At 34.9% G+C, this 13,332-nt stretch overlaps 1 protein-coding gene across 25 annotated transcripts in view; it reads left to right on the forward strand.

The window, feature by feature from the left end:
* The window catches only part of VPS13B (vacuolar protein sorting 13 homolog B), a 916,907-nt gene that overhangs the window by 471,778 nt on the left and 431,797 nt on the right, over positions 1–13,332 (forward strand). For all 25 annotated transcript variants that reach the window (XR_010317809.1, XR_010317810.1, XR_010317811.1 and 22 more), the window contains one exon: positions 1,291–1,418. Coding sequence is in view for 22 of the 25 variants with exons in the window: in XM_064267936.1 (XP_064124006.1) it covers positions 1,291–1,418 (128 nt within the window). In the remaining 3 variants the exon portion in view is untranslated. The remainder of the gene's footprint in view (positions 1–1,290; positions 1,419–13,332) is intronic.

Raw genomic sequence — 13,332 nt, forward strand, 5'->3', positions numbered from 1 at the left:
GGTCTGAGCTCATCTTTACTTGTCTTACCGCTTATTTGCTGTGCTGTCGCTGTCCTTGCTTCTATACTTGAAAATGTCAAGTGCACTCCTAAGTCTCAGGGCCTTTGCGTCGTTTTTACATCTTCCTGGAATTCTTTGCAGCAGATTTCTCCATGGAGCTCTTAAAAACTGGCTTTTTTTTTTTTTAACAAAGAGTGTTGAGTTTTTATAAGGCACGATGGTCTAATCTATGGTTTGAGTATGAGAAACAAATGTCTATGCCTCATGCTTGTAAAGTATTTGAAATCTAGTATAATTGCAAATATGGGAACCAAGGTAGGAAGAGAAGGCAGTTGTGCACAGATGTAGCAAGTAGTCACTGTCATTGCTCAAATGAGTACATTGGTGTTAATGGGTAGTTTCTACTTTGGAGATCATTCTAAAATCATCAGATTGGATTTAGTACAAGCCTTAAAAAGCAAGATCTGATTTATTTTTTATACTACTTACAAAGTACTAATGTTATATATAAGTTGTTTTCATTAACTTATTTATTATGTAAATACATATGGTTCTATTTAGATATGATAGTTATATATTGCTATAAATTATTGTTTAAAATTATTTCTGAAATTTTATCATATAAAAATTGTTGAAACTCACTCATTTCTTTATTTTGGATGAACAAACGTTAACATACGTAATCTAGAGACTAGAGTATCACATTTCATTTAACCAAGAAATAGATCTGCCTTTTATGTAATCAGATACCTCTTTTGAATACAATAAAATGAGTTTTAAAATTTGAGAAATTCTATGACTAAGATTTAGTTACTGGGAAAATTCACATATAGGAAAGCCCATTTCATTTCAATTATGGGTGAATAAAGTGCTTTTGTAGTTGAGCTCCCCCTTTTTTTTCAAGTAACCCTTTTATTGGTGTATTACTTTTATACTGAAAATTGTACAATTTGTTAAGTTACAGCTTAATGAAATTTTAAATATGAACACATCTGTATAATGCAAAAATAACACATTACCATTATTGCACAAGCCCAACTTTCAGTCACACATCCGTCACCGGAGTTATCACAACCTCTTGACTTCAAGCGGGTTAATTTTGTGTACTTTTGAATATTTCAAAAATCAGAAATTTTACAAGATAAACTTATCTAACATGGTTTTTATAATCTCATACAAATTATAATTTTAAACAAGGAAAGAAACAATCTTCAGATTACTTTTTATATGTATTTTTGGTAAGACTAACAGATATATATCTGTTAAATAACTAGCTGTTCTTATGCCTAGAATCCCGACCGTTGTCAGTTCCCATGAAAGCCATGCTGAATATATCTGAAGGCTGCAGAAGTCCTGAAGAAAGAATGAAAGAATTTATTGGAATAGTATGGAATGCAGTAAAGAGTCTCACACTGCAGGTAAAATAAAAGTTAGAAATATTATGGCTTTAATTTCTATGATCGTTTTTCATTTTCAGCACCTTTAATATCATAAGTTTTTTGAGCAGTAAATACTCTTTGTACCATCTAATTTCCGTAACCTAGTTGAAAATGATAGGTGTCCTTGTCATAGTATAAACAAAATTGTATGAAAAGCATACTGTATGGTCTTCCTATTAAAATTGTATAAAAATACAAATTATGAAATGTTTCTTGAATTTAAAAAGAATTAACTCATTCTATTTTTGCTTTATTTAAGTATTATTTAAAATTTTTAATGTACACATCACATTCTTACCTCAGTACTAAGGTAAGAACTGAGTTGAAATTAAAATAAAGGGTTATCTAGTTATTTTTCCTCTCTAATTCCAAATTAAATATGGAAATATTTACTTACTGAATTGTCTTCTCACTTATTTTCAATTTTTAATGCACATAATTTGACATTACTGAATTACCTTCCTTCCGTATCAAGTTTTACATAATGAAAATACACAATTAGATCCTTATCAGATGTTACTGTAATAATTGGACAAAAATAACAGGTGTAAACTTTAAGTTTCTCTATAGAATTTTTTCTCTTTGAATGAAATATGAAAAATGATACTAGAGTCAACTTTATAGAATTTTTATGTATCAAACAGTAAATATCTAATAGGGTCTTCCACTTCTGCATAAGATATAGAAAATCACAAGAGAAGGTTGCCACCACTTTAACAAAAAGAACAGGCTAGATGATCTGTTAAGCCCACCAGAGAGCTGTGGTCCCAGTTGACACTGCCATAACACCAGTATGCTAAAACCCAAACTGTGAAAAGCAGTAATTCCTAGAATAGATGGAATCTACAGCTGCTTTCAGCTTTGGCAGAGCACCAGGAGAAGGAAGCTCGTAGGCATAAGTAAGAGGAAAACAGATCAATGTCTAACATATTTTTGAAGACTGAGTATGAACTAGCATGAGAGTTTAGAATACCTACAATCCTAGACACAAAGAGGGAGGTGTGTGCCCATATCCATCACTTATTTTCCATGGGCCTTCATCTAATATTTTCTATAAAGATTGGGAATAGAGCAGAAAAATTGAGGAGGAGCCTCTCAATGAATATGCGCACTGTGTCAGGGGGTGAAATACAACACCTCACAGGCACTTTGGTCCTTTCACTGAATAACAAGTGGAGGCCCTGTATCATTCAGAGAGGGGCAGGAAAGCTAGAGAGAACTCTGCCGACATGCAGCATCCTGCAGCTTGTTGAATTTTTGAGAGATGGACAAGATAAATGAGACAAGCCATTTATACACTCAGATCCCAGGCCCTGCTAAAATGAAAGTGTTCTTATCTTGCCCTTAAATTATTTGAAGCCTCTGGTGAAATTAATGTAATTAAAGGAACCACAAAGCCCAGAAACAGCTCAAATATAGACTAGATTGACCCAATCCCCCTGCCCCCTGCCATATAGATACTAATGGCCAACCAGAAGAAGCAGCTTGGCCTTTTTTGAACACTAATATTATTTCCTCATCATCTACTGTTCTTTGCATATATTGTATGGCATACAATAAATCATTATAAGATGTATTAACAATCAAGAAAATATGATTCATCAAGAGAGTAAGTAGTCAATATGATCAGACCCAGTGCTGACCTAGATTTTGAAATTATTTGACGGGGACTTTAAATTATGTTAAAGGATGTAGTGGTTACAGTGTACATCACGTAAGAATAGAAGGTGAGTTGCAGCAGAAAGGTAGAAAGTATAAAAAAAGAGACAAGTAGAAATGCTGTCTTAAAAAATGTATCAGATATGAAGAATTCTTTCAATGAGTTTATCCGAAAATGGACCCAGCAGAGAGTGTATCAGTGAACTTGATGACAAGTCAATAGAGTTACCCAAACTGAAATACAAGATTTCAGAAAGAGTGAATCATAGAAGAGAGAGTCTACAATCTGAGGAACAATATCAAATACCCTCATATATCTCTATTGGAGTCCCATAAGGAGAATGACACAGAAGAAATATTAAAAGAGATAATAGTCAGGAATTTTTCAAAAGTAATGTAAGACACAACACATAAATCCAAGAATCTCAGTAAACTCCAAGCATATTAAATAGGAAAAGCACACTGAGGTATTTCATAGTCAAACTACTGAAAACCAAAGGTAAGGAGAAAAGCAGAGGCTGACGCATCATATGCAAGGGAACAGTGGTAAGAAAAGACCTGACTTGTTATCAGTAGTAGTGGAGGCCAGAAGACAATGGAATAATATCTTTTATTCCTGAGGGGGAGAAAAAAAAAAAAAAAAAAAACTGCCCACATAGAATTCTGTAATCAGCAAATCTGTGCATGAAAAATTAAGGTCAGATAAAGACCTTATTTTTCTTCAGCAGATATTCAATAGGAAATATGTTCAAAGAAGTTATTGATGCTGAAAGGAAATAAATGATGACAGAATCTTGGTTCTGTGGGAAATAATGATACTGAAGAAAAAATACATAGTATTCAATATTAAGCATCAATTTACAGCGTTTACAGCCTCTCGTTTCTGAACATGCTATCTAATAAAGTTAAGAGAATAGTGGGTCTTGGGAACAAGGGAGAAAATGTTACTTGTCATTCTCTTGTTATAACTCTTAGCTTGTAGGAAGTGTGGTTTTTTTAATAGACATCACCTATGTCTCACCAATTTCAGCCACCTTTTGAGGCCTTTTACTCCATTTTCCTAATTTCTTGTGTTGACTCACCTTCCTTCTCTAAAGCACAGTGGTGGCATCAGATAATAGAGATGAGGGAAAGGAATGCAGGAAACATTTGGTTCATTTACATTTTTTGCAACTGAAGTTGGCAGAAAATACATAAATTCTATACTACCTAAATGTTGCTGAACATTTATATTCAATGTTAAGGTAATAATAAAAGAGTATCTCCTCATGCTAGTGGTGTTATAACAGAAATACCACAAGTAGATGGCTTTAACAAAGAGAAATTTATTTCTTCACAGTAAAGTAGGCTAAAAGTCTAAATTTGGAGTGTCAGCTGCAGGGGAAGGCTTTCTCTCTCTGACAGCCTTCTCATCAGTCTTTCCCTGGACTAGGAGCTTCTCTGCACAGGGACCCAGGGTCCAAAGGACAGGCTCTGCTCCTGGCACTGCTTACTTGATGGTATGAGGTTCCCCTGTCTCTCTGTTCAGTTCTCTCTTTTATATCTGAAGAGATTGCCTCAAGACACAATCCAATCTTGTAGATTGAGTCCTGCCTCACTAACACAACTGCCACCCATCCTCCCTCATTAACATCATCGAGGCAGGATTTACAACATCACACAATACCTCACAAATACTGGGAATCATGGCCCAGCCAAATTGTGGCACACATTTTTGGGGGACATAATTCAATCCATGACAGTGATGTATAGTTTTGTTCCTTCTAATTATATCTGTTTATTTAATTGCTTTTAGCATTTCTCAGTCTTTTCACCTGAGCAGAGACCTGTTATTTAAGGGAATGAGGATGATGCATGGATAGTTCTCAGTTATGTTACATTAAGTCAAACTTTATTTGTATTCTTGGCTTACTGTAGTGTGTGGTCACAAGAAAAATCTCAGCATTCTCTTTCTTAATTTTGGGGCCTCTTATTTCTTAATGTAATTTTTATATCCTGTGTTTCTCCACAATGCATTGCTGACCTTCATGTTCTCCTTTGATTTCACTGACTTACTACATTCTATTTCAACTGAATCTCCAGTAAAATAAGTTATTTTTTTCTGATCAGTACTACTCTTGTAATATATCTTGTTACACACCATTTTAGTAACCCTCTAGAAAGAGTAATTCTAAGTGTGTTTTGTGTACAAGTATAAGACAAATACTAAAATAATGTACTAGTAAGCAGTTAAAAATGTGAGTTACTAAAAGCACATGTTTCTATTATAATGATTAAATAAGTAATTGTGAGCTTATCTGATTGTAGTTCAGTTTGAAATTCTGAATTATGGTTTGACATACACAGTGTTCCATAGAAGAAGGAAATAATCCAAAAATTGTCAGATCTCTCGCCAGCACTTAACCTTAAATATCAGGTTTTTCTCAAGCACTTTATGTCAGCTGTATTCAGGAATTAGTGGTATTTTTATTTCACTAAATTGGTACTAGGAATTGTGGTAGAAAAGTCATTTTTCTTTGGCTGTTTTCTTATTTAGTGTATATAGATCTTCATGGAAAACATCTCTCTTGAATTTTGAAGTCCAACCTGATGTTACACAAAATTTCTCTTTTGATTATCTTATGTACAGCTGTATCTCCTAAGCAATGCACTTTTCTTGTTCTTTTGCCTATGATCTTTTTCACTCTGCCCTAGTAGAGTGCTTTGCTATGAAAATCTGCTAGAGTAGGAAGTGCTTTGCTACCAAAATCCTAGAAAATAAGCTTGTATAGCATTCATTTCATTCAGCACATATTTACTGAATTTTAATATGGTGGAACTGTAGAAAATTTCTTAGAATTTTATGTGTCTTTTCAAAATTAATTGCCATCTTCCCTGAGAAGTAGCCCCAGATTTGGCAAAGAAGGTGGCAGTATAATTTGAGGAATTGTTAAGGTGCTACTGCTCCTTTGTATCCTCCTTTGGCTTTCTAGAATTTCATATATCTTTTCTGCTAAATATTGTAGTTTTTGAAAATCTTGTTAAAATACAAGTATTTACCTAAGAACCATAGCAAGTTAACATTTTAACACCCTTTTATAAACTTGTTTATAATTTAAAACAGCCAATTACCTGGTACCATAATACATTGTGGATGCATATTTCCCTTCCATTTATTTTTTTCCTTTCATTCATTCTCACATTCAGCACTTAATTTTTATATAGCGTGCTAGGTGCTGAGGAGACAACAGAAACAAAGTAATTCTCTTTGGCTAGTGGATAAAGGCAAAATGCCATGTTGTGAAGCATCTTGTGAGAAACTTCTCTTAGAGACATTCCTTAGAAAACTCTTAGGATCTAAAAGGAGAAAAACGGATGTGACGATAAATGTCATTTACTTCAAGGATGCCTAGGCCATGCAATTCCTAGTTTATGACTGAATTTAGATATTGTCCCCTCATGAGTATTTATTGATTTATAGAGGAACTAAATGACATTATTGCATGGTGTAGAATATTACTATCAAGAATATTTAGCTATTTGAAGTTTACTGTGCTCCTAAATGTTTTTTCATGATGCTGTAAGTGGTTTTATTAAAGGTAATCTCATTCCCTATTTATTCCACAAAAGAATTGAATAATTGGGTGCAATTAACCTTTACTTATATCATTTCAAGCAGCCATATGACACGGAATTTGAAAGATAGTATTAGGTTACATGATTATTTGATAGGTCTAGGAAAATCTTCCAACTTAAGACCCCAAGTGTTATCAGAAATCCTAATGATACCTATATCCTAACAAGCAAGCACATTAATGTTCCAGAACGTAGGATACCCTGGAGAACATTCTCCTTTAGCCAGGACGAAGCAACAGGGATCAGATTGATCCACCCACCTGAAACAACAAAAAAACGTGGGCAAAAGACATGAAATAACGGTTTGTAAAACGCTGGACAGTAGGCAGAGAAGGACGTTGATCCCAGAGAGACTTAAGGTAAAATCAGCAAGACTTGGTGGCTAATGAGGATGTGGGGAATGAGGGAAAGGAGGCAATCTTAAGTAGAAATGGTCTTCCATTTCCCAGTTTTTTGGTGTTTAGATGATTAATGATACCATTAGCTGATAGAAGAAGCAGGCTTTCAGGGTGAAGGGCAAATAAGGAGTTTGAATTTATATGTGTATTTGAAATGCTTATGGAATGGCCTGGTGTCTGTTAGACAGTAGGCTATTCATATCTGGAGCTAGAGATTCACAGTAGAGGGAGTTTTTACAGCCTTCTACAGATAGTTAATAAGCAACATCATGATAAACGGAGAAAAGATTGAAGTCAAGAGTTCCTGTGAGTCAGAACTGACTCGACAGCACCTAAAAACAACACGGATGGTTAAATGCAGTAGAAAGGGTCATTCAAAGGGAACATAATTTTTAAAGTAGTCAGTAGATAAGAAAATATCCACAAGCAGCACTCATGGAAGCAGCAGTCAGGACATCAGACGATGCATTGGATTGGGCAAATCTGCTGCAAAAGATCTCTTTAAAGTGTTAAAGCAAAGATGTCACTTTGAGGACTCAGGTGCACCTGACACAAGCCATGGTGTTTCCCATCACCTTATATGTGTATGAAAGCTGGACAATGAATAAGGAAGATCCAAGAAGAATTGACACTTTGTATTGTGGTTTTGGTGAAGAATATTGAATATACCATGGACTGCCAAAAGAATGAACAAATCTGTCTCGGAAGAAGTACAGCCAGAATGCTCCTTAGAAGCAAGGATGATGAGACTTTGTCTCACATATTTTGGACATTTTGTCAGGAGGGACCAGTCCCTGGAGAAGGACATCATGCTTGGTAAAGTAAAGGGTTAGGGAAAAAGAGGAAGGCCCTCAATGAGATGGATTGACACAGTGGCTGCAACAATGTGGTCAAGCATAGCAACAATCATAGGATGGCAGGGGACGCGGTAGTGTTTCATTCTGTTGTACGTAGTGTCACTATGAGTCAGAACTAACTCGACAGCACCTAACAACAGTGACATAGATAGTTAAATGCAGTAGGAAAGCATCATTCAAAGGAAATACAATTTTCAAAGCAGTCAGTAGATGAGGAAATATTTTTGAGGAAAGCTTTGTTGTTAGGTGCTGTCGAATGCTTCCGACTCATAGCAACCCCACCTGACAGAGTAGACCTCCCCCATAGGGTTTTCTAGGCTGTTTTCTGTATGGGAGCAGATTGCCAGGCCCCAGGTCTTTTCTTCCTCAAAGTGGCTGGTGAGTTGGAACCACCAACCTTTCTGTTAGCAGCCAAGTGCTGAACTGTTGTGCCACTGAAGAAAGCTGTAAGTGATCAGAAATGTAGGAGGAGAAGTTAGTAAATTCATGGAAACCAAGGATGTATGGAATTTCAAGGAGCCAGTAGTCAGCAGTATCAAATCCTGGATGTTAAGTATGGGCCTTACTTCCCTTACCTGTTATGAAATGGTTAAACACTATTTAAGATTAATTTTAACATTTTTGTGGTGTTGTTCTGGTTTTTTGCTTGTCTAATAATGATGCAATATTTTTATTAGCTTTATCACCAACAATTAATCTTATATGTCATTTTGAATTTATTGTAAGTAGATAGTGATTAATATTTTGACTAAATAAGCTTATTTAGTATGAATTAACATAAAATTACAGGAGCACCAAATGAAATATCTTTGTATAGGTTATCTTGAATATGACCTAGTCATCTGGCTTGCCTCACCCTGGTCCTGGCCCTGTATTAAATATACAAAATATTTAGACATTTCCAGATGCTAATGTATTCTGGAAATTTTTAAAGATAAAGTTAGATTATGATTAAATGATTAAAATCTGAGTCTTAAAATTCTCAGTTGTTTTTTTTTTTTAAAGCAGTGTCCACGTTCCAAAATGTTTTATGCACCAAAATATAAAACAGAAAACCTTGAAGTTGTCATCAGATAAAACAGAACATCATGACTTAAAATCATCAAAGGATTATTCTTTTAGTGGAAGTTTAAGCAAGTAAATGTGTTTGGAACCAGAGTTTCTGGAAAGTTGATTTTGGAGCCAAAATTGGTATTTACTAAGCCCATGTTCTTTTTTCCTTATGGTAGAAAGACTTACATTGCATAAAGACATTAACAGTATTTGCTGTAACCTATTTATTTTTCAGTGGGAAACGGGCTTCCACGCTTCATTGTAATGGATTATTTTATACTACATATAGTCTTGAACAATTTTTTTTTTTTAAGTGAGTTTGGCTTTGGAGCTTTATAGTAATAAAAATAGATAAGCATAAACTCACTAGTTCTTTGCAATTTTTCTCTATCTGCTGAGCAGCAGAGAACTTATCTATTATACTTCAAAAAGCTACATTCTAATCCCAGAAGCACATAATTGGTAGTGCATGTAGTTGACAACATAGAAATACTCTGACCTGACCTGGAGTTTACCTGGTTTTTGCCAAACTCAGCTTTCTTGCCTTATGTACTGAAGTTCATGTTAATGTTTTTGCCTTTTGCGTTGAAGTTCTTGTTATTGTCCTATGGCATTTACTAGGTGTTTCCCCTAGTCTCTGAAATCTTCTGAGGGGACAGTATAGTGTAGTAGACCCTTTATTTTTCATACAGAGCATCCCGATCTCTTCTTTTTGCTAATGGTGTTCTGTTATTCCTTTAGGGAACTGCTTCTCAATTCTGGTTTCGATGAGAGTCTCAGTCAAGGCTCCAAGCACCATAAACTAGGCACGCTAGGCCCATAGAACTCCTTCTCACAGGAGTTTACATCTGGAGCATGACCGGTGGTGCAGTGATCGTATTGGTTGATATACTTGGTGTCCGGTGAAGTTCCTAGCTTATCTCCAGGATAAAATGGGAATGGACATCAGGCCAGAAAAATCAACTGTCAGTTACCTTCATTGTAAGAGTGAATTTTTACAGTTAATGCTTACAGATTTTGTACACAGGCCCATATTCTTATTTATAGATACTGATGACGTGACAGTCATTACATGGTAGTTTGTTAGAAGGCACAAGTTTCAAATACAAATCAAAGAATTTTTTTTCATGTCGTCCCTTGACAAGTATTTACGGGAAAAGTGTGGAGGTGGATAATACTTGCTCTGGAAAGGAGGACAACAAAGGTTCACTTTTGAGGTTTTTAACTTGAAACCTCAGATTAAGTATGTTTAGATTCCTACTGAATATGTAATACCCAAAAATATTTTCATAATGCACTGAAACCTTATGAAACAGGAAAGCTGATTTGGATGATAGTTTATATATTCGTAGTGCAAAAGGAATGCTATTAATTTTGGTGGCCACTATACCTGTAGGTAGTTTAAAGCATAAACAGCAACATTTTTTGAATAAAAAAACTGAGAACATCTTTTGTATATCCATGAGGGCTAATACATGAATCTAGCATATTATACATATACAGTGCTTCTTATTGAATTTATTTATTGAGCAAACATTCAGGTGGCATTTCCTGTGTTAAATGCTATGGTTTTCCCTATTTAGAGATGAGGGAACCAAACTTATGGAGAGATTAAATAACTTGTCTAAGGTCCCACAGCTGAATTTGAACCCACCTGGCTGAAGAGTCAGAGCCCTGGTGCACAGTCATTAGGAACTCAGCTGCTAACCGGAAGGTCTGCAGTTTGAATCCGTCAGCCCCTCCTTGAAAATCCTATGGGGCAGTTCTGTCCTATCCTATAGGGTCACTATAGGGTCGCTCTGAGTCAGAATCTACTTGACAGCAATGGTTTTTTGGGGGTTTGGCTGAGGAGTCAGTGTAATTAATCACCCTACTAGGCTGCCTCTGTGGAGTGCAATGATGAACAGTATGCCTGAAAAAATTAACATCAGCAAATGAAATTGTGTTTGTTTATTTAATAATAATTTATTGAGAATCTAGTACATGCTAGTCGCTGTATATGTACTTAAACTGTAGAGTAATCAAAATAAGGAGCCTCTGACTTTATAGAGCTTACATTCTAGTGATAATATAGTTAGAATATTAATATTTTAAAACACTCTAGTATTAAGCTTCTTGAGGGATTGGACTATGTCTTTTGTCTCTCTGTTTCTGACTTCCAGCACGGTTACTGGTAGATATTAGAGAATGCATGAATGAAAGAAAGGAAAAGTGAGTAAGTGAAAATACAATCTGCAATGTTTATTCATTTATTTTTATTTGAAATTGTTTACTGAAGAGTAAAATATATTCAAGCAGAGGACGTTTAATTCTGTAAAAATTTTGCTAGGTATAATTACAACTATAGTTTCCAGTTTTAAGTCAAGAGAAGTGTGTTATGTGGGAAGTGGAAAATATGGTACAGCATTTTAAGCATTTATATATAATGTATTTTATATGATGGACAGTGGGTTAATTAACATTTTTAGACTAATGTATAAATACAGCTATTTTAGTCCCTCCTTTTTAATGGAGTTATGATCACAACTATATCAAAAGAAAAAAAAAACCCAAACCCATTGCCATTGAGTCAGTTGCAACTTACAGCAACCTATAGCTATAAAATCAAAACCCAAACCCATTGTCAAGTCAATTCTGACTCATAGCAACGCTAGAGCTGTAAAACCAAAAACCAAACCCATTGCTGTGGAGTCAGTTCTGTCTCATACCACATACCGACCCTGTAGGACAGTGTAGAATTGCCCCATTGGGTTTCCAAGGAGGGCCTGGTACATTCGAACTGCCAACCTTTTGGTTAGCAGCTGAGTACTTAACCATAGCTATACCCCCACCCCCACCCCCCAAAAAACCAAACCCAGTGCCGTCGAGTCGATTCCGACTCATAGCGACCCTATAGGACAGAGTAGAACTACCCCATAGAGTTTCCAAGGAGCGCCTGGCGGATTCGAACTGCGGACCCTTTGGTTAGCAGCCATAGCACTTAACCACTACACCACCAGGGTTTCCAAAGGGTATAAATTAGAAAGACCTGAGTTTACTAAACTTAGATATGGAGGTGGAGTGTCACAATGACATGTATTTTTTCAAATGCCACATACATTTGGAACTTCAGATAAAATGTGTTATAATCACTTTGTCTATTAAAATAAGAATACCAAATAATTTTTACTTTATTGGTTTATCCTCAGTATATGATACTTAGATATGTAGCCTTTGACCTAATAGGAATCTAAATAGAGGTGGTTCTACTTCAAGAATTTGTAATACTCCCTTCACTTTAACACATGAATATGTTCAATATTGGCAAAAGAACACGTTGCTACCAAAACTGAAATAAGATCCTTGAAACAGAAAGGATGTTGCCATGGAAAAATGAAGTAACACTCAGTGCAGCTGTGATGCATTAATGAATAGGATATTTTTTTAAAAGATCATTTGTGTTTGGTGTGGCTCAGAGGGTCCCAACCAGATGGTTTCCATGAACATGATCTGACCCCCGGCTTGAGGACTTCTTACTGGCAGATTACTTCATTTTCTTTCCCTTGGATTGTCAGATCCTTACATTAATACAGAATTTACTGCTGCAGATTTATATTCAGTTACATAAATCACTCAACATTTTACATTAAAACCACAATTCTAGACATACAGTTTAACAGTTATTTTAAAAGTATAAAAAGATTTATTTGATAGCTTTAGTATATATAATATGTAATATTATAATAATTTTGAGCAGTTTGGGTTGTGTATATATAAAAGAATCAAAACGTATGTATATGTGTATACATATATACGTATATGTTTTGATTCTTATTAAGGGAATCTTGACAACATGTAAACATTTTAAAAGGTTATCTTTTAGAGTTGTTACATTATCTCATGCTGATGTACTGATGATTCTGTATGTATTGCTTAGGTAATTTAAATTTGGGGAAACTATTTTTGTATTAGAATTCTGAAAAATATGATTTAGGAAATCTTGGCATAATTAAAGGTTATTTCTCAGGACATATATGTATATATTTGTATATGGCAGCATATTTAACTAATTACCTCATATTAAATTATTTTTCAATATGGCCTACATTAAGTGTTAATTATTAACTCTTAATACCTTGCCCTTATAACCATAATTAATAAAGGAGAGTGTGATCTTAATGTCCCATTTTAAAGTGAGTAATTATCACTAGAGAATTATGGTAAATATTTAAAACCTCAGTGTAGTAGATCTGCGACAATATAGACTTCTGCTTCAGAATAAATAAAATATTTACTGCAATCTTCATCAGAATAAATAAAATATTTACTGCG

The sequence above is a fragment of the Loxodonta africana genome, chromosome 14 (assembly GCF_030014295.1).
Source record: "Loxodonta africana isolate mLoxAfr1 chromosome 14, mLoxAfr1.hap2, whole genome shotgun sequence".
In the NCBI taxonomy this organism is placed as follows: Eukaryota; Metazoa; Chordata; class Mammalia; order Proboscidea; family Elephantidae; genus Loxodonta; species Loxodonta africana.